General features: G+C 41.7%; 1 protein-coding gene across 1 annotated transcript in view; it reads left to right on the top strand.

Moving 5' to 3' along the window:
• Positions 1-21869, top strand: part of uhmk1 (U2AF homology motif (UHM) kinase 1) — an 80259-nt gene extending 58390 nt beyond the window's left edge. Inside the window, exons 3-9 of the mRNA XM_028588110.1 lie at positions 1491-1677; positions 14925-15116; positions 19208-19302; positions 19456-19532; positions 19712-19810; positions 19883-19971; positions 21078-21869. Of these exons, the coding sequence (XP_028443911.1) occupies positions 1491-1677; positions 14925-15116; positions 19208-19302; positions 19456-19532; positions 19712-19810; positions 19883-19971; positions 21078-21224 (886 nt within the window). The 3' untranslated portion in view covers positions 21225-21869. The remainder of the gene's footprint in view (positions 1-1490; positions 1678-14924; positions 15117-19207; positions 19303-19455; positions 19533-19711; positions 19811-19882; positions 19972-21077) is intronic.
• The last annotated feature ends 734 nt before the right edge of the window (positions 21870-22603 follow it).

Here is a 22603-nt window from a genome sequence, read left to right as displayed (position 1 = left end):
GAAGAGATGGGTCTTGAGGCGGGACTGGAAGATGGTGAGGGACTCAGAGGTGCGGATCTCTTGGGGGAGGGAGTTCCAGAGCCTGGGAGCTGCTCTGGAGAAGGCTCTGTCCCCAAAACTGCGGAGTTTGGACTGTTGGATGGAGAGGAGACCGGCTGAGGTGGATCTGAGGGACCGTGAGGGTTGGTAGGGGGAGAGGAGGTCAGTGAGGTATGAGGGGGCCAGATGGTGGAGGGCTTTGTAGGTGAGGACCAGGATTTTGTAGGTGATCCGGTGGGAAATAGGAAGCCATAGGAAGGGTTTTTGTAAGGTTGGACAGCATACATATGCATACCAAATCTCATAGGTCTAGGTGAAACATACGGCTGGGGCTATTTCTTTGAAATTTTGTAGGGGGCACTATTGAGCCAATGTATGACAATGGATGACCATATATGTTCGAGTTACAACAACTTTCTGTTTCATGATGTAACATCAAAGTTTGCCGTGCCGCCACAGCGACACCCTTCGACAGAAAATCAAGATTGTTCAAATGAGGCATCATCATGGTCTTAAGGCTTTCCTGAACACTTTTGAAGTGGATCTGGTCAACCCGCTAGGTAGAGGACATCAAAGTGTAATGACTGTAACTTCCTGTTGCCAGTGGGGGGCACTATGATTATATCTCAATATTTATATGAAGATGTCTTCAGGCCAGGACCCTTATAAAGCCTGAGCAGTTGGGGGCAGATTGGACAATGTATAGTTACTAACCACTGTTTCATGACGAAACATGAAACATCAACGCCATGCCCCGCCCACACTGTTTGGCGTGTGCTAAAAAGCTTTGCAATGTAGCTTTGTCAAAGTAAATTTGAAGTAAATCTGGGTAAATCTGTAGGAGAAGTTTGTTAAAGTACAACCCCTGAAAATGGCCAAAATCATCAAAAAAATTAATTTTCAATTCATAATGGCTGAGGTTTTTTTTTGTATGTCTTGATACGATACACATGCCTTCTAAATGTCATGCCTCTACGTGAAGGTGAAAGGAGGGGGCTTTAACTGGTTTAACTGGAAAACACGTAGGGGGCGCTATTGAGACAATTTGCCATGCTCTAGGCCGAGACCAATATCAGATCGCAATTTTCAGTGTGTGCGTACCAATTTTTGTGCGTTTTTGAGTAGCCCAACCACCTCATATCTGTGTTCAAACACATATAATAATAAGAAGAAGAAGAAGAAAAAGAAGAAGAAGAAGAAAAAACATTAGAATTTCAATAGGGCCTTTGCCCCCAACGATGTTAATAATAAAAATATAAAACAATAGGGTTCTACCCCTTCGGGTTTCAAGTTCTGAAAAACAAGAACTTGAATAAAAATTTCCTAAAAACAATTGGAAAAGATAATATAATGAATAATGGTGAGTTCAGTCATTGTGAAGCCTTCATATATTTAGGAGAGCTTGAGCTTTCTGTTTAACTTCATGATATGATTTTTTTTTTTTTTTGCAGACCCCAGCAGGGCCATTCCATGTGGCTTGTCCAGCACTGTGCCAAAGACATCTTGATGGCTCTTGCCTTCCTTCACAGGGAAGGCTACGTCCACGCTGACCTCAAGCCGCGCAACATTCTCTGGAGTGCTGATGACGAGGGCTTCAAGCTCATTGACTTCGGCCTCAGTTTCAAAGAGGGAAATCAGGTGGGTGTGCCTGGGAATTTGAAGGTCAGTATAATAGAGCAGGCCTCACTTGGGTGAGAGAGCTAGTGATGTGACCGCAAAGAGAAGAGATCACTTCTAATTAAGAAAAATTACATATAACATTAAAGCTGCTTTGCCTGGCCATAAGCAGCCAACATGTTTCTTTAATTCTGAGTTTAAGTGCACTATTGCAGATCAGATACGTTTTTACCTCGTCCAAACAAACTAGTGTGTGTTGAGTATTGTGAGCTCCTCTTTCTTTGGCTTGCTCATCAATAAGGTTATACCCAGGTCGACTTTGTGTTTGAATGGGGTAACCCTCCTCAATCTACTCGGCTTCGTGACCCAGGTAGCGAGTTGGGTTTGATCAGGGTAGACTAGTCTTGATTTCAATGTGAATTGCGCTGGGGCAGGACAAATTATGATTGGTTGGAAATGACAGTGGGGCAGTCTTCACCGGTCCCCGCACACTTTGAAAAAAACAACAACATAGACTTTATCTCACTGTGCTTTACGCTGGGTTTTCACCATAGACTGTATAAAACTAGGATTTTCACAGGCAGCTTCAACGACAGCAGATCGGAGCAGTTTAATTAATTTCTGAACAGCCGCTGGCAGTGTGTGCCCGGATGTTCAGTAAACTGCGTTTTGCAGAACGGTTGCGGAGTTTCACAGGCAAAACTGCCTGTAAAAACCCAGAGTAAATGTAAATGTATGTATTATGTATGTATGTATGTTTAATTCTCTCGGCACTGCCACTCTTCACTCTTCTCTCTGGCATGAGACACCCGTGCAGACTGCAGTTCAGTGCAGCTGCTGAGTAGTGCGAATCGCTTTCTTTTTTGCTTTCTTTTTTGCTCTCTTTTTGGCTCTCTTTTTTGCTCTCTTTTTTGCTCTCTTTTTACTAAATGAGTCATGAAGCCGACAGCAAACCCACCTTCACTTTAAATGTTCTCCCCTCATCTTAAAATAGTCAAAAATCAATACTAGAGTAAACTACCTTCTTTTCCAGCTGCTGCAATAAATATGCAGAGGAGGAGAAATCAGTCTGCACAAATCATCTGAGAAGTGTTGGTTATTTATTTGTTTTTTAGAACGTAATCACTGCGAAACAATCATAAAATTAAAACTGCAAGCAGCGTTGGACGGGCACTCGCACCTCCTTGCACGTCAGAGTTACTGGCTCCTTGCGGCCGTGCATTCAGAGACTGCAATTTGTCACCAATGAAAAGGGAACTCTCTGCTGAGTTCAATGATATCCCACACAATAGTGTAAATCAAACAGGTCATAATTTATTAAAGGGGACATGGCTTAAGCATAGGGAGCGGGTAAAACCATGACCAATGACAATGGAACTCTCTGCTGAGTTCAATGATAACTCACACAAGACTCTACCTTAAACGGTTCAAAAGGCATAAAATGGGGCGTGGTCTGAGTACATGGGCGTGGTTAAAGTATAGGGGCCAGCTCAGTATCACACCACACATAAATTTCATGTAAATTGGATGTTGTTTGTCATATAAGGCTGATTTCCTGTTTCCAGCGGGGGGCGCTATGAACAAAAGTCAATTTTGGCCTATAGATGAACTCAGGGCTGGACTCTTGTCAATTGTGAGAAATTTCAGGCAGATATGACAATGTACACTAAAGTAACAACAACTTCTAAATGCTCAAAATGGCCGCAATGCCCACACTGTTAGACGAAAACTCAAGCTTTTAATAACTTTTCATCGTTAATACAGGGCTCCAGACTAACTTTTTTCTCTAGGAGCACAGGCCCCCAACTGAAAATTTTAGGGGCGCAACCAGAAAATTTAGGGGCACACACCGTAAATCAACATGCTAACCAAATATTCACATTTCTACTAATTTCCACTGTATTACTAATAAATACTTTGATAATAGATGCAGAAATTACAATGTGCTGTTTCAAATTCAGTGTCACTTTTGAAGATTCAACATAGAAGGCACTATTGCTGTCATGACAGTAAACAAAATATAAAAAAAATATACCAGCTCTAGTCTACAATTACAATGAATTCAACTTAAACTTAAACATGCATTGTTTAGGCTACTATCCTTAGGGTTGGGTACCTTCCGCATCTGAACCAATATCGGTACCGGTACCTGAAATTCAGTTCCAGTACCCAACGGTACCTATTTTTGGTACTTTCCCTCTGTAATCACAAAACAATTATTTCAGTTGTAAACATAAATCCAAACCTATTTATCCTATGTACTTAGAACGTTATGTTATTTTATTAGAATATGTTACACTCTAAAGAAATTAAACAAAAATAAAACCCTTCCCTCTCTCCTCCCAAACCTGTCCCTACAACCTATTAAATTGACTCTGTAACTTTTTTAGCCTGTTTTATTTTCATGACCGTTTTCAATTGCTCTTTTATGATTCATGAAAAGCACTTGAATTGCCTTGTTGCTGAAAGGTGCTGTAGAAATAAAGTTGCCTTGCCTTACAACCTCAGCCTGTCACTGTGCCTACTGCTTGTCTCAGAGGAAGTGTAACGTTAACAGCACCGCGAGCGAGGGCGTGGCCAGTGCGATATGGAGTAGCTGTGTTCCGAGGAGGCTCTGCTCGATTGTTATTTAATCATAAGTTTCCCACTGAGATAACACTTTAAATCTCAGCATAAAAGGATGACGAAGACAAGGAACAACAAAGGAGGGGAAAAGAATGACAAAATGCCCGATGAACTCGGTGTAACGGGTGAGACGGTCGGAGAATTAGCTACCAAGCTAAACAAAGCTAGCTTAGGCACAGCTTCCTCGTGCACAGAGTCAAATCCATCCACAGCAGACCTCATGAGTGCTAGTGATGGCGAACTGAAGCTTTCTGAAGCAGTGAAGCTTTCAAGCCAATTGTATCGAAAAAAGGTTCACTACTCGAAGCTTCAGAACTCTTTGAGGACATCTGGTGGTGAAGTTAGGGATAGCATTGTGTCAACCTGTTTCACAGTTATTAGCCATGAATGTCTTTAGAGTAAGCCCGACCCAACCCGAGCCTGTGCGCGTTGTGTCCAAGCCCGGGCCGACACATTAACTGGAATCATGAGCCCGATTTTAACCCGACACTTTTTTAATACGTCTGACGTTCTCATACAATTCAGAGTTGTTTGAACTGAAAATCTGAAATCTGTTTAAAATGATCTTAATGAATAATGCAACAAGGACGAAGCATGTAAACTGCGCTGTTTGTTTATTCAGAATGGAACGGATCGCAAATGGATCTGAATGAAGAAACGTAAAAAAAAAAAAACTCAATGTATTTCTCTGTGAGGGCTTGCCTCGCCCTCACGCTCGGAGAAGTAAGAGGACGTTGAAGGCTGACTATCATCTTTTCTGCCACGGCAAGCCTGCTTCATGTGTCTGTTCATCATCCAAGTCCCCGTTTTATTTGCTGTTGTAGGCGACAGCGTGCCGCACTTAATGCATTCAACAAAGCCGACACATATTGTCACTGCCCACGACTTGTTTAAAATGGTTCCATACCTCCGACTTTCCTCCAAACTTGCTCAAAGGTAATTCTCCTATTTCTGATTACAACATAGCTTTCTCCCCACCCAATTAGGCTATAGGCCTAGTAAAAAACACAAAAGCTTGATCAAGGGCCCGGCCTGGCCCGGCTCGGCCCAGGATAGTGGCGGAAAATAACGGCCCGGCCCGAAAGTCTGGCGTGTTCGGACTTGGGCAGAGAATCTAAACTCTACTTTAGAGTTGAAGATGAACACATTTTGAGTATGAATTCATTGATAAATAAATAATGACATAAATAACTAAGCCTATATGTGGGACCTTGCATAAATAAAAATGTAATTGCCTTCTCCGCCAAAAAAAAAAGAACTATAAAGTTAGGATTTTGGTTGTGAACTGTCTTGTGTTTGAAAACAAATACATCAATTTGGGAGGGAAATGAATGAAGAACACATTGCACACTCATTTCTGTGATTAAGTCTATGTAGCCTAGAGCAACATTGTCTCCTCAGCCAAATAGGTGAGATAGGCATGTGCAAGGCACTCTAAACTCTCTTTTATAAACTCTCTACTCACTATAAACTAGGCTACTCGCTATGAACTTTCTATTGGCTATACACTTTCTTACTGGCTATAATAATCTCTCTATTAACTAACTCTCCTGACTCTGTTGACTCTCTACTGCAACAACCCCAGCCCCGTGTCGCGCTGTTCGCGCAGCTTTTGAATTGAACTTCGAAGCAGTGACGTGGGTGTGTGTGAAACGAAGCTTCGGACGTCACTGGTCACGTGATTATCTCCAAACGAATCGAGCTCCGATACAAAGCTTCATTCCAAATTGGTTCATGTTTGCGGTACATGCCTCGAAGCAGAGGGTTCACGGGTAACATCACTAATGAGTGCCATCACCTCTTTGAACCAAAACGTGACGACCAAACTCACGGCCATCTCAGACACCATGGGCGCCATGCAAGCTACTATGGCTATTGTGACAGGGAAGGTACGTGACTTGGAGGAAGCCGTGAATGAACATGAGACTTTGTGTAAAAATCTGCAAGACGGTTTGAATGAACAACATAAGAAACTAGCGGACCTGGAATCCCGGTCAAGGCGCCAGAACGTCAGAATTATTGGTATCCCTGAAGGAGCAGAGAAGGGTAAACCAGTGGATTTCATAACCAAGCTGATTTCAGCTATACTCTGGGCTGAACACTTCACAAATCCGATGATGGTTGTGGACCGAGCACACCGCTCTCTGGGCCCGAGGTCGGCGGAAGGAGCTCGCCCACGGCTGTTCATCGTCAGACTCCACTACTGCCAGACCCAGGAGCTCATCCTCAAACTCGCCCCACAGAAATCTCCGCTACAATACAATGGGTCGAAGCTTTTCATCTTCCCGGACTTGACAGCGGAGGTTCTTAACCAACGTAGAGTGTTTGATGAAGTCGGCAAGACATGCAGGGCGGCCAACCTCCGCTACGGCTTTCTTCACGCGGCTAGATTCCGTGTGACCGTGGATGGTGTCACCAGGATCTTGGAACAACCCTGATGAAGCAGATCACTTTCTCCGTGATAGGTTGTCCGCCTCCTCGTCTTAAATCATCGGTCACCGGTAAATATTTTGGTCTTATCCAGCTCGGTCTATAATTGCACTTGACCGTAAAATGTGCTGTTCTTTGTTTCTGCCGCTAGGGGTCTCTCAACCAAAACAATGGACGGTAAAACTGGACTTTTGATGACGTTGGGAAGAAATTATGGGAGTTTTTAGTGTTAAACACCTTCGCTGCCGGTTAGAATGCATCAGCTCACGGACGAGTTTAGCCATTCAAGTTTATTCACGTTACGTTTAGTAACGTTTATTCATGTTATTGTAATAAAATAGTTGCAGTTTCCCCAACATAATTACGTTTTTCTTGATTAGATTTTTATTTGTAGCTGACCAGTTAGCTAGTGAGCCAGCAAGCTAACAGTAGCCAGCAGCTAAAACAAAATATTTCACATATCAATATCACCTTTTGGATGGTTTCAACACCGGGGCGGACGGGGTTTGTTGTAACGCTAGCTAGCTACTACTATTACTAAATGAGGCTGAGAGACGGGTGTGGCTGGGGATTGTCGGGGAAATCTCCGCGACAGCAACCCAGGACGTTTGATGCCTGTTGTGCAGCAGCAGAACTCTCCCAGCTGCCCGGAATTATCTCCCCTTCACTTTTCAGTAATCTTAACTTTTCGTTTTGGTGCTTAACCCACCTTTTGTCGGGTTAATTTAGCTAACCGTAAAGACAGCTAAACGCGAAGGGGGGAGAAATTCGGCACATAGCTACACCGGTTGCGCTACGGAGATGTAGCTATAGCTACTGCTATGGATGTTGCCGCTGTTGTGACTCGGTGCTGGGTCTGATATAGTCTGTTTCCCGACGTTTAATTAAACTGACGTTAGCGTCGTAATCACTAGGCACTGGAGATAAATTCTGGCCGGCGGTTGCTGTGATGAAAGTAGCTGGCTGATAGCTGACTTGGGGCTAACGGTAACTAGCTAGCTATATGTCCCGGGGCTGTTGTCAGCTGTCATCCCGAATGAGTCTCTCTGCGCCATGGGAGTGAGACAGACAGACCGGGGTGTGCTACTTTGGCTAAATTAGCATTAGATTAATCGTCTATCTATACAGCTAACGTTAACGTTACTAGTGAAGTTATTCGTGGGTTAGCTCAGTCCTGTTAGCTGTGGTTGAAACAGTCATATAAAAATAACTTTATTAGCGTGTTGAACGATTTTGTAACCTCATAATGTTACCCACAAAGCTTTAGCATCAACGTTAGCACATTGTAGTAACGTCAAGCCGGTATCAATATTGAACTTTCAAAATAGATAAGGTCTCTGTTGTATTACTGTGATAAAAAGTGAGATGTAATTAATCACAAAATGATGCTGTATGGCAAAAAAAGCAGTATTATGGTTACAAGTATTTTTTTTCTGTGACATTGTATGATTTACAATTACTCCTGAACGTATCATCATGGTGCCAGTGTTCTGACGGAAGTAAGAGTAACTGGAGGGTGAAAGGTATATGACGCCACTGACGGAAGACTAAAGGAAACGTGCCGTGTCTGAAAATAAAATAACAGATTTCTCTGGGTTTGACATTTGGTGGAAACATTTGGGATAGTGTAAGAACACAACTCATAAAAATATATAACATAGGTATGGTCATTTTTAGACATTTTAAAGCAGAAATGTTACATATTGTACCTTTTAAGGGATGAAAATGTATTTTCAATAGAGACTTTCGAGCGGAGCCGGGGAGGGAAAGGAGCGATGCCTACGCACCAATGGACATTAGGGAAGTTTGAAACGGGTTTCAGTTGGGGAAGCCTGTCAAGTTTAAAGGGGTGGGGGGTTGAGGTGTTCAGGGCGTTCAAACTGTTCATGTTTTATGTTGGTGGTATAATGGACATATGTCATGTTAGGATGTTGAGAGAGAGTAAGCATGTTGATGAGGTTATAAATGGCACATAATATTAGCAGCAAGTCACACTGTGGCACAGTTAAGATATTAAGCTGGAATGTAAAAGGCCTGGGTAATCCGGTGAAGAGGGCTAAGGTTCTTACTCATCTTAAATCATTGAACCCTGATGTTGTTTTATTACAAGAGACTCATGCCAAACGCTCAGTCCAGATGGTGCTACGTGCCAGCTGGCTGGGCCAGGTGTATCAGGCTAATTTTGGAGCTAAGGCCAGAGGAGTGGCGATTTTGTTTAGGAAGAACATACCTTTTATTCAGAATAAGACAATAGCAGACCCCAATGGCCGATTTCTAGTTGTGTCTGGCTGCCTGTGCTCCACTCCAGTGACTTCTGTGAATATATATGGTCCAAATTTTGATTGCCCAGAGTTCTTTAGAGATGTATTCAACTCTATCCCAAATATAGACCAAACAAATGTCATAGTTGGGGGGATATGAACTGTGTTCTCGATGTGAGATTGGATAAAAAAATTAGAAAATCTTTGCAACAATCAAAATCAGGACAGTGTTTAAATACAGTCCTCAAAAACTTAAACATTGTGGATATATGGAGATTGATATTCTCGCATTGATTATTTCTTTCTCGACTCTAAACTTATTCCAGCGGTGGTCGATGTCACCTATCACCCCATATTAGTTTCAGATCATAGCCCTGTTTCCTTAATCTTGAAAGTGGCAAATTTGAGCACAAGAGGCTGCACAAATTGGCGCTTCGATGCTGCCCTATTTCACAAATGTGAAATAAGGTAATAAAATGATAAGGGGGGTGTTGATGATTCGGTCTTTTGGGAAAGTTTAAAAGCAGTCATGAAAGGACATATTATTTCATATACATCATGGAAAAGTAAAAAGCAGGATGCAGCTTTGAAAGATATGGATGCTGAACTATGCCGGCTAGAACAGTCCTACCAGTCTACTCCAACAACAAGCACCATGGGTGAGATCACCAAGTTGAAGTGTGAGTACAACACCATACTTTCTAAGCGTGTGTGTTCTCAAATGACGAGCTCAAGACAGAGACTATTTGAGTTAGGCGATAAGCCACATAGGCTGCTGGCGAGGCAACATTCTATCACAGCATCACAGGCTATACTCCAAATAAAGAACAAAAGAGGACAGACTGTTACAGATCAGCAGGGAATAAATAAATGTTTTGAGGATTTTTACCATGATCTGTATAGCTCAAACAATTCTACTAGTAATGACGAGATTAAGGAGTTCCTGGAAAAGTGTGATGTCTAGATTAATAAATGACATCTTGATGTTTGAAAGTCTAGGTTTTGACATCAATGTAGATATAAATGTAATACAAAATTTCAGAGAAAATATTTTCAAATGTTGCACTGGTCATACAGAACGAAATATTCTGTAACGAGATGTTGTCTTGCTTTAATCAAATCAGTAGGCTATATAAGGGTAGTAGGATAGGCTACGATAACAACGTGAGTCGGTCGGTCCAACATCAGATAGGCTGTATAGGCTCTTTACAGCTACACAGACAGCCCACTTACCCATTTTTCAGAGTTTGAATCTGTCGGCACTATGTCCCGAGATCAGCCCTCCCTGTATCTAGCAGCAGGAGCAGCGCCGCATCAGACTAGTTTCTGGTGTGTAGGACACAGAAAAATCCACGCAGCTGACACGCAGCTGAGACGCAACAGAAACGCCACGCTCGCGAGACGCGTGCAGTGTGTAACCGGCCTAACTGACTCACTATATCAGCGCAATATTGCTCTACTGCTGAAAAAGGACCAGGGGCCTCATGTATAAACGTTGCGTACGCACGAAAAGCTTGCGTACGCTGGTTTTCACGGACACTTCGTGATGTATAAAAAATTAACTTGACGTGAGAATGTGCGGGCCGTCACGCAAACTGTTGAGCAGTCGTGAGAATGTGCGGGCCACCCGCAAAGTCTTTTCTGGCTCTGTAACGTGGCGAATTCTAACTGAAAAGTGCCGAAAATCACTAAACATTACAAAATAAAGTTTCCACTACAGTTACTGGCATACGTCTGTAACGTTGTCTATGAAAAAAAAAAAATTATATCTGCTGATACTCCATAAAAGTTTGATCATTTATGTGGACAATGTTTCACATCTTTCACACAATTGTTTAATTCGCAGGTTACGTAATATCTGTTAAACATGAGGACAGAAAATGATTGATAAATCCACTTAGAAAATACTTTCAGTCATCCTCTGTATTTCCCATAGATGAAATATCTTACTCGCGGAAAATTACACGGAAAATGCAGTAGTGTCTAGAGTCTTTAGTTGCTGAGGCTCAGACATCCAAGTCGCACAGGAGGCGGGACGGACAGATGCATCTCCCCAGGAACAAACGCTGTGTCGGGGGGACTAACTCATGTGATGCGTCATTAATCCCGTGGATGATTTGTAGGCTATATTGAACAATGGGCCGTCTTGACTGTCTTAATTCTGCACATATTTCGGTTACTGTAGTCCTATTTACTATTTCATTATTTCTTTTCTTCATTCTTTTCTTTTCTTCATTTTCACAGTGGATCTGTGCGCACTGTCCCCTGCCGTGGAGACGCTGGCCTCACTAACATCTCCTCCTCTGAGTCAGGTCTCCCTCGCGCTGGACTCAGTTTCACTGAGCTACTAACACTTAATAAATAAAATAAATGGCATTACATCAGTGAGTTCAAACTGCTTATTATGCGTAATTTGGACTGACACTGAGATGTATGTTGTTCTGTAACTGGTGTGGCGCTGCCACTATTCTCTTGCTTTCCACTTAAACTTCCTAAACTTTATTTTTTTATTATTCTGCCATGGTTCGGTGCATTCACCGCCCAGTCACCATTTGCCATTCTGGCATTTTCTTTTATTGCTTATCCAAGATGACAAACCTCCAAACGGATCATTTTTTCTCGCCTCCACCTCCGCGATCAGCACCTCAACCTCAGTCAGTGAAGTTTTTTTTTTTTTTTTTTTTTTTTTCGTCTGCAGCGGGATAACCCATTGTGATTGGACAAAGAATGACGTCGGGGACGCATTTATAGTAATTTCCATATTCATTTATGGAAGGAGGCAAGGCGGGGTCAGTCACTCATTCATGTGCGCTCAATTTCACATGGATTGTCATGTATAAAGGAAAGGTGTGCAGGACCTGCCGTACGACCGGTTTTATACATGTGAATATTTCTGTGCGTAGGTACTTTTCAAGTTTTGGCCATACGCCATCTTCTGGTATGAAAGCTGCGCAGTCTTTTATACATGAGGCCCCAGGACCCCACGACCTGTGTCTCTTCTCCCGGTGGAAACTAAACTATTAAGCAAAATTCTAGCTAACCGTCTCAATAGTCATATCTCCAGAATCATTCACCCAGATCAGACAGGGTTTATCCCTAATCGACATATATACTTTAACATGAGAAGACTATTTAACATATTATATAGTCCTCTTCGTGACACGGAAGATAGGTTATAATATCCCTCGACGCCGAAAAGGTTTTTGACCAGGTAGAGTGGCCATATATGCTGTCTGTATTGGCAAGATTTGGATTTGGCAAATCTTTCATTAATTGGATCAAGATATTAAACAAGGAACCCAAGGCCTCTGTAGTCACAAACCTAAATAAATCTGGTCATTTTCGGCTATATAGAGGGACATGCCAAGGTGATCCTTTGTCTCCATTTATCTTTGCCCTTGCTTTGGAACCTTTAGCCTCCTGTATACGCTCTAACCCCGAAATACACCCTATAACACATCTAGGAATTTGTCATAAGATCTCGGCCTATGCTGATGACGTTATATTATTTATTTCAGACCCCAAAGCCTCTATATCTCCACTGCTGCAGCTAATAAATAAATTTGGCTCATTCTCAGGATACAAGATAAATTGGGGGAAAAGTGAACTAATGCCTTTGTCAAATTTAGTAGATATGACATTCCTCAAGACAACTCCATTTAGAATTGTATCAGATAAGTTCACAAGTCTGGGTATTATAGTCACAAGGAAGTTGAGTCAGCTACTACGACATAACTGGGATGAGAAAATTAATCAGTTGGAGAGGAATCTACAGTTCTGGAACACCTTACCTAAATCAATGGTAGGGCATATTAACTGCATCAAAATGGTGGTCTTGCCTAGGTTCCTTTTATATATTTCAATCAATCCCAAGGGAGAGGGGCATTATCACTTTGAGGAATGTTTATATTGAGGGTCACTTCGCCTCCTTTCAGCAGTTACAGCGGGCATTCCAGCTCCCAGCTTCCCATTTTTTTTGTTTCCTACAGTTGAGACATTTTGTGAGGACTCATGTTCCACAATACAAATGTTAACCTCAGCATGTAGCATTAGATAGTTTTTTTCAAATCAAACCTTATACGAGAGGGGCTATATCTAAACTCTATGGAATCATACAGAATGTGAATAATACATTGTCAGACCCATTTAAAGAGGCTTGGGGGAGAGAACTGGATAAATCTGGAAAGACTGGAAATCTCTGATGAGATGTGGGAGAATTGTATTAAGAACATCCATAATAGCTCAATCAATGATATAACAACATAACTTGATACAATTCAAGGTAGTACATAGACTACACTATTCTCCCTCCAGATTGCAGAAAATATTTCCGGAGGTGTCATCCCAATGTATTAAGTGAAGAAGGAACACTATCCCACTTCTATCATGTCATAAGTTACAATCATTCTGGGGCTCCTTGTTTGAGTTTTTCACTAAGGCCTTTAATCATCCATGTAATCCAGACCCACTCACCATATTGTTCGGAGTGGCCAATCCAGATAGTGTGAAGAGTAGTGGTGAAGCCAAGGCTATTTCCCTTTCAACATTGTTAGCCAGAAAGCTGATTTTACAAACTTGGAAATCTGAAAGGTCTCCTACACTTGAAATGCGGTTGAGAGAGCTGGGAAATGTCTTGAGGTGTAGACACATATAGCCAACGGGCGACCATTGCCAGAAAACCCCGTCGATATGATCAGTCCCCCGAGGTCCAAAAAACTGCCACAGAACAGACCAAAAAGACGAGAGGAGACGAGACGTAATACATCTCTATAACAGCAGGCAGCGCTAATCTGTAATGTTGCCCAAGAAATGAAAACCGGCAGCTGATTGGACGAACGCGTCACATGGGTTTGTTGAGGAGTTTGTTAAAGTACAACGTGGAAATGGCCAAAATCACACTAATTTCAAACTTTCAATTCAAAATGGCAGACTTCCTGTTGGGTTAAGGGTATGGCTCCAATGACCTTTTTTGTACATCTTGACATGCTACATATGTGTACCAAGTTTCGTTAGTCTACGTTAAATGTACTGCAGGGGCTCAAATTTTTAAAGTTTTGTAGGGGGACTAGCGAGCCATTTTTGTGCGCCTATTCCCGAAACCCTTATAATACGTAAATTTTAACCAGGCTTGATGCGACCGCCAATTTTGGTGAGTTTTTGAGTATGTTAAGCCCCTCAAAAAGCCGATTAATTTGCCGGGTAAAGAATAATAATTCCTTCAGTTTCAATAGGGCCTTTGCCGCTTTTGGCCCTCTGGCCCTAATTAAAGCTGCAAGCAGCGTTGGACGCGCCCTCGCGCCCTAGTAAGCTTTATTTATCTGTCCTTACTGTACAATGACAGATTCAAGTAGCTACGAAACATTAGTTCTGCTGGTATACAGATGGACTGAAGTATGTGACAAGTTAGCTGTTCACTGAATATGATGTGCAAGCCTCGCCCATTTCGAGAATTTAAGGTAATTGTTATGGTTGACCCAGGTGATCTCTGAATTGTCATGATATACCCATGTAGACTGTCTTGAATTTCCAAAAGGAGGGTTGAACCCTGATCAGACAAACCTAGCCCAACCCTGGTAGGTGGTGTGAAAGAGCTATTCATCTTTCCCACACTGGGTGTTAGATACTACACATCTGCCTCCTTTCTGAAATTTGAATTTTGAATTCAGACCTAAAGAATTTGAGTTTTCAATTTAAATAAATCTTCATATATTTTAATTCTGTTAATGTCTTTTCATTTATTTTATTGACACAGTTAGGAAAAGCTTTGTTAAATTAAGTAAATTTTACTTTTCTGTATTGTTTTTATACTGTAAGATTACATTTGGACCACCAACAATGTACTATGGCCACCAAGTTTAGGGGCTTGGTGACTCTGGGGCCATTGCTTCAAAAATATTACCTTTACCTGATCAAGTGTTGATTCTATTTCTCACTCTGCCTCACCTCCTCCAGGATGTCAAGTACATCCAGACAGACGGGTATCGTGCTCCAGAGGCTGAGCTTCAGAACAGCCTCGCTCAGGCCGGGGTGGAGGGGGACTCAAGCTGCACAACCGCTGTGGACATGTGGAGCCTGGGCATCATCCTGTTGGAGATGTTCTCAGGAATCAAGCTCAAAGACACCGTCCGCTCGCAGGAGTGGAAGGTATGACAAAGCTCTACTCAGGGTGGATTGTTGATAATGATTTAGTAGAATCAGACCATTTTAAAATGTGTAAATGTTTTTTAACATGTAAAATGTCTTTACCATCCCTTGCACAATTATTAATTATTAGAGTACCAAATGGATGTATAATAAGAACTGGAAACAGTGTTCAAGGCAGAGCCCTGTTTAGTCCTATGAGAGTTCTTCAATGGCGCATGAAGCCTTCATGGAGCCAAACATTACCCAGATTATTGGCTCTGCTTCCCCACTGTGCGACCTATACAGCATGCACACTAGAGACCTCCGATGGCCAATGATTAAATGATTTAATCGTGCAGCTCTTCCATACTTTCCAAATGTTATCGTCATGTTATAACCAGGCTTGATGCAACCGCCAATTTTGGTGAGTTTTTGAGTATGTTAAGCAAACACACACGCCTATTAACTCGATAATTATGCCGTAAAGTAGGCTTTCAACTCAGGACAGCGCCACTTCTCGTAACGGTAGGAGGCAAACATCAGTAAATATTGTGTCTGTGGTACAATCCCATTGCAAATATCCCATTAACATTGATTAAGTAAAAGGGCCAAAACTGGTCTACGTTGACTAGCGCTCCCTAATGGCCGATCTTTACCAAATTTGGTACAGAGCCTCATGGCAGTGTGCTGAACAAGCATCACTTTTACTGTTCACTGTTGCAGAGATATTGCAATTGCAAATTTTCCATTGAAATGCATTGAGTTATTGGCCAAAACAAATAAACATTGATTATAGCGCCCCCTAAAGGCCGATCTTCGCCAAATTTGGTACAAAGCATCGTAGTGCAAGGGTCCCAAGTTCTTTGCTGATAACATTTAATTTGGCCGAGATATGATATATGTGTGTGGTAGCTAGCTAGGAAAAATTGTTTGGTCGTCAAATGTGCATAGTTTAACGTAGCAATACAAGTAACTTTTGGTCAGGGCCATCTGGAGATGCTATGTACCAGGTTTCGTGCAGATCGGTCGCACGGTCTAGGACGAGTTTGAAAAAGTTGGTTTTAGACATTGCGCGATATTGCGAAAACAGTTTTCAGCAGAAATGTGTGTGGCCTATATCACGTGATTCAGCTTGATTCAAGGAACATGTGGATGTAAGAATTTCTAATGTGCGACGTGTAATGTGGGAGTTAAAGGCAGAAAACCATTATAGCGCCACCTAGTGGTCCACGTGTAATTTTTGGTAGATGTGATCCATCACCCATTGTCCATCTACCCTGTAAATTTAAAGTTGTTCACATTAGTGTAAGTGGTGAATCTAGACTTGGGTCCTATAGGCCACGCCAACGTTGACCCCTAAGTACCCCACTCTAGGGTTGGCCTCAGGAGTGGCCCTAGATGGTACTTATCAAATTTTGTATAAATCGGATGAGCCGTTCATGAGATATAAACTTTTTGTACTTGTAGCGCCCCCTAGTGACCAATTTTTGTAAAACGCGTGGGGGACCTCTAGAGGGTCATGGCAAACAAGAATCTAAAGTTTGGCGTTAAAAGCATTTATTTTGGCCGAGAAATGGCAAAGTTGGTGTTTTCATAGTGATTTCATAGCCTTGCTACCGCGGTTTCTTGCATCCTCGGGCTTGGACCCCTAATAATATGATGGAGATGGAAAGTAATCATTAGAAAAACAATAGGGTTCCACAGCCCTGCTGTGCAAACGGCATAGCCTTGCTACCGCCGGGTTCTTCCTGACTCAGGCTTGAACCCCTAATGATGATGATTAATAATAATCCTTAGAAAAACAATAGGGTTCCACAGCTCCGCTGGAGATGTGTACCGCGTTGTCTTGCATACACGGTTTCTATGCCCCCTCGGGCTTGGACCCCTAAAAATCCATAGAAAAACAATAGGGTTCCACAGCCCTGCTGTGCGAACCGCGTAGCCTTGCTTTGGTAAAAATCGGATGAGCTGTTCATGAGATATAAACGTTTTGTACTTGTAGCGTCCCTTAGTGACCAATTTTCGTAAAACGCATGAGGGACCTTCAGAGGGTCATGTCAAACAAGAATCTAAAGTTTGGCGTTGATAGCATTTATTTTGGCTGAGATATGGCAAAGCAGGTGTTTTCATAGTTAGCTACACAAATTTGGTTGTGCGTAATTTGCAAAATTTTTATCATATCAAAATTCTTTTTATTAACTTTTTGTCAGGTTGGTCTGGAGATGCTACGGTCCAAGTTTCATGCAGATCTGTTGCACAGTCTAGGAGGAGATCGAAAAAGTAGGTTTTTGATAAATCGTGACTTTTCACTTATAAAAGTCTTGGCGGAAATGGGCATGGCCTATATCACGTGATTCAGTTTGATCCAGGGAACACGTAGATGTATGGTTTTTGAATGTCCGGTGTACGGTGTGGGAGTTATAGGGCCAAACGCGTTATTTCTGCCATAGCACCAACTAGTGGTGGAAGTGGATCAATTGTTGCGCCTGAGGTCCTTGCGGAGTTTTGGACCAGTCCTGAAAATGGCAACCCCCCACCATGTACGGTTTAGGCTGTAGTTGGAGTTTTAGGCGGAGAAGAATAATAATGTGATGATGATCAATATGATCAATATGATTAATCCTTAGAAAAACAATAGGGTTCCACAGTCCTGCTGTGCGAACAGCATAGCTCTTGCTACCGCCGGTTCTTGCAGACTCGGGCTTGGACCCCTAATTATGGAGGAAAATAATCCTTAGAAAAACAATAGGGTTCCACAGTCCTGCTGTGCGAACGGCGTAGCTCTTGCTACTGCCGGTTCTTGCAGACTCGGGCTTGGACCCCTAATAATCTTTAGAAAAACAATAGGGTTCCACAGCTCTGCTGGAGATGTGTACCGCGTTGCCTTGCATACGTGGTTCCCATGCCCCCCTCGGGCTTGGACCCCTAATGAACAATAATAATAATCTGTAGAAAAACAATAGGGTTCCACAGCTCCGCTGGAGATTTGTACCACGTTGCCTTGTATACACGGTTCCCATGCATACACGGTTCCCATGCCCCCTCGGACTTGGACCCCTAATAATTAATAATAATAATCCATCGAAAAACAATAGGGTTCCACAGCCCTGCTGTGTGAACCGCAAAGCCTTGCTACCGCGGTTTCTTCCATCCTTGGGCTTGGATCCCTAATAATATGATGGAGATGGAAATGAATCCTTAGAAAAACAATAGGGTTCCACAGCCCTGCTGTGCGAACGGCGTAGCCTTGCTACCGCCGGGTTCTTCCAGACTCAGGCTTGAACCTCTAATGATGATGATTAATAATAATCCTTAGAAAAACAATAGGGTTCCACAGCTCCGGTGGAGATGTGTACCGCGTTGCCTTGCATAGCTGGTTCCTATGCCCCTTTGGGCTTGGACCCCTAAAAATCCATAGAAAAACAATAGGGTTCCACAGCCCTGCTGGGCGAACGGCGTAGCCTTGCTACTTTCGGGTTCTTCCAGACTCAGGCTTGGACCCCTAATAATCCTTAGGATTACAATAGGGTTCCACAGCCCTGCTGTGCGAACGGTGTAGCTTTGCTACCGCCAGTTCTTCCAGACTCGGGCTTGGACTAATAATAATTTAATTTATACCAACATTTAGGGTACACCACCAAGATTTTTTTTGTACGTCTCAAAATGTTTCTTATGCCCACCAATTTAGTTAGTCTACGTGAAACTTGAACTAACAAAACAGTGGACTTCAAGTTGATTGTTTGACTCTTTGGAAATAAATAAAAATACTCACATATAGTCACATATATTTGATGATTAAAAGAAGAAGAATTAATTCGAGCAATTGGTGGACTTGTGATTTCTGACATAGACAATGTGATTTTGTTTTTGCTATTTTGAAAAATGTTTACATGTTTAAAAAGGTAATTAACAAAGTTAGAGGAAGGCTATTTGTATTTATATTAAAAAAACAATAAATATACATTATAGGACTATATTAAATGAATAAAGGAAGTTGGTCGAAGTTTCACAAGTTTTTAATAAACTGTTATGAGGAAGGAAAAGTCAAATAGAGCAGAACCTTAGTTGCAAAAGAAAGATAGTATCTTTCAATCTGGTTTCCTCCTCTTTAGGATAACAGTACTGCCATTGTAGACCATATTTTTGCCAGCAACAGTGTGGTGTGCCCTGCAATCCCTGTCTATCACCTCAGAGACCTTATCAAAAGGTAAGTTGTCACACATATAGCTATTAATTCAGACTGCTTCTCAATGACCTCTATGCTATTTACTATACTGTGTATTGACCTGCTTACCTGTGTAAGCAAAGGAATATTGTCTATCGTAATTTTGTTACACTGGACTTTTCTTACTTTGTGTAGCATGCTTCTCAATGACCCAAAGCAAAGATGCACTGCTGAAACTGCCCTGCTGAGCCCATTCTTCAGTATTCCCTTTGGTATGTGTCAATATTTGAGACGTCCTCCAAGATTAATACATCTCTGAGTGAACCATATTTACTGTTTTGTGTGTGTGTGTGTGTGTGTGTGTGTGTGTGTGTGTGTGTGTGTGTGTGTGTGTGTGTGTGTATGTGCGCACGCGCGTGTGTGCGTATGTACGTGCGCATGCCTGTGTAAGCTCCTCGCATTGAGGACTTGGTTCTGCTTCCCACGCCTGTCCTGCGTCTGCTTAACCTGATTGATGACAGCCATCTGCACAATGAAGAAGAGTATGAAGGTACAACACCATATATTTTTTCTGTCCTTAAATTATGAATGACTTATGAATGTCTGTCATTGTTTCTCCCAGACATCCTGGAGGACATGAAAGAGGAGTGCCAGAAGTATGGCTCAGTGGTTTCTCTGCTCATCCCCAAGGAGAACCCAGGGAAAGGACAGGTTAGACTGTTATTCTATAAACCCACAATCTTTAAAAAAATCATTTCAATTAAACAAAAACTTATGGAGTTATAAGAGTAAGAAATGCCATTTATTTCACAGCTATTTTTTATCACAGAGAACCCTACATTGTGTTTAAGATGTGCAAACTTCCTTAGGTCGTAGCACACCAAACTTTATGAAGACTTTATGAAGAAGGGGCCAATATACTCTTTTTTTTAGTTCAAGTGGTATATAAAGATATAGATGATTTTAGCATTTATTCTGTTAATGGACTTGAGTAAGATAAGTACCCTTACTACACTGGTACAGTGGTCTCTCCTTTAACTAGTCTACTGTATATCGGCAACGTTTTATTTACGGGATTGTTTCGGTGCCACCGGAGGTTCCGCCGGATGTCCCTCATTTTCAGCCAGATGTCCCTCACCTTCCGCTTTCTTTGTGTTGGCATTCTAAATTCCGGTCATCCTCCGAGCTAGAACTGACAATCAAATTAAATCAAATTATATTTATCTTTTTTTGAGTAAAATACTCATCGCAAGCTCGAAAAGCCATTTTAATTCCAGAGGTTGCCTCGCTACGTACACGTTCCACTAAAACAAGTTCATTCCCGAGGCTATTTTGCCCTGTGCCACCCAAGGCAATTGTGATTGGTTTAAAGAAATACAAATAAAGCAGAGCACATTTTTCTCCTATGCTGGAATGTTGTGTGGACTAGTCAGAGCTTCCTCCGCAGCATTGTGGAGGTAGGTCTGGCAATGCGAGACTACTCCTTTACTCACCCCCAATGTCTACTGTGTGCAGCAGCTGCATGGCTGTCCACTCTGGTGCAGGAGATGATCCACTGCCATTCACTTATGAGTGTATATAAATGCTTTTCATTTTCTCATTTGTATAATTGTAATTGTCTTAAAATTAGTTTTTAGTGATACTATTCATGTTATGTGTCTCAACATATAAACAATGTATTTTTGTTTGTAGCAAGTGAGAGAGAGAGAAGAATGCTTGTTAAACAACAAAACATTAGACAAGTAGACATCCGAGGTTAGCACACGTTCAGTCATTTACCTATTAATTCCTCAACATGTCCTGTGTGTTTCCATCAGGTTTTTGTAGAGTATGCCAACTCCAGTGACTCCAAAGAGGCTCAGAGGCTGCTGACCGGCCGCACCTTTGATGGGAAGTTTGTTGTGGCTACCTTCTACCCTCTCAGCGCCTACAAAAGAGGTTACTTGTACCAGACTGTGCAGTGAAGTCCTACAGCTCAATTTACACTTCTCCACTGTTTGCAAGAAAAACACAACTCAATAGGCTACCACATGGGAGAAGTAATTTATCCCTTTGAAAATAACTACAGCCAACCCAAAGTTATGAGTGGTTGCCCTGCAGTTTGAGTTCAAATGATTCCGTTATTAATGAGCGTAGTTAAAAGTTCTGCCTATCATTCATGTGTTTTTTTTTGTTTTTGTTTTTTTTACAGTAAATCTGTGTTCCATGCAGAGTGTAAATTGAACTCAGCTATGAGAATTGTACAGCAACACTTTATTTCTTCTTTCTCCAGTCTGCACTACTGTTGTCAGTGCACATCCATCTAGTTCTTATAAGTTACCTGCACCAATCTCATTTATTGACTCTGTGGTCTGGATACAGCAGTTCCTTCCATTTCACTCTCATTCATTCATAGAAATTACCATAATAAAAGAATGTGTAATTAAGACAAGTACAATCTTCTCTAGAGATGCACCGATTACAATTTTCTAGGCCAATTCTGATTTCCGATTTTTCATTGAGTTTGACCAGCCAATACCAATTTTAGCTGATTACGATTTCTTTTTTTCTAACCACTTTACAGCACACACAAATACTAATTTTCTGTCTTTAATTTAATAGAAAATTTTACATTTTGCATAGAACATAGAACATTTTTTGAATAGATAATTGATCGCTATAAAATAGAACTATAATTACTCCTGGTGTGGGAAATTAACACACATCTAAAGTCCAATGTTATGGAAGAACCATTTCCTTCTTTTCACATCCAATATCCAACAAACTAAACTTCTGTATGTATGAAAACAGGTAATGGCAATAAAATAATATATAAATAACAAATAAAAATAAAATAAATATAGCCTTAATACAGTTTAAAGATATTTCTCAAAACACACACACAGGCCTGTTTGAACGACAACAGTAACGTTACCTGAAAACAGCGTGTAGTTCCTTTTTTAGCAAGTTTGCTTTATGTGTCATTGTGCATAAATATGAACACTACTATTGCTGTCAACAGGCTTATCTGCTAACGTTAGCTACCGACGGTTACCTCGGAACAATCCAGCAAATTGACGGTATCCTAGAGTGCCGTTACCTGAAACAGATGATTTAACGTCACCCGCTCATTTTACACACAGTTTAGCAACAAAACTAAACGCTGAGGGAAGATTACTACGTTTTTAATGTTGGTTTTGAGAGGTATGCATCCCCACTAACCTGGAAAGCGTTTTAAACAGTAACGTTAATACAGCAGCCAGCGGGGAGTCAAGACCACACCGTTCGCTAACGTTAGCTTCTTGTCTCATCTGGGGTCTGAGAAACAGTAAATTTATCAAAGTCAGTGTGCCCAACGCTATTT

This window comes from Perca flavescens, chromosome 9 (genome assembly GCF_004354835.1).
Source record: "Perca flavescens isolate YP-PL-M2 chromosome 9, PFLA_1.0, whole genome shotgun sequence".
In the NCBI taxonomy this organism is placed as follows: Eukaryota; Metazoa; Chordata; class Actinopteri; order Perciformes; family Percidae; genus Perca; species Perca flavescens.
Note: the sequence above shows the minus strand (reverse complement) of the source record. Positions and strands in the feature narration are given on the sequence as shown.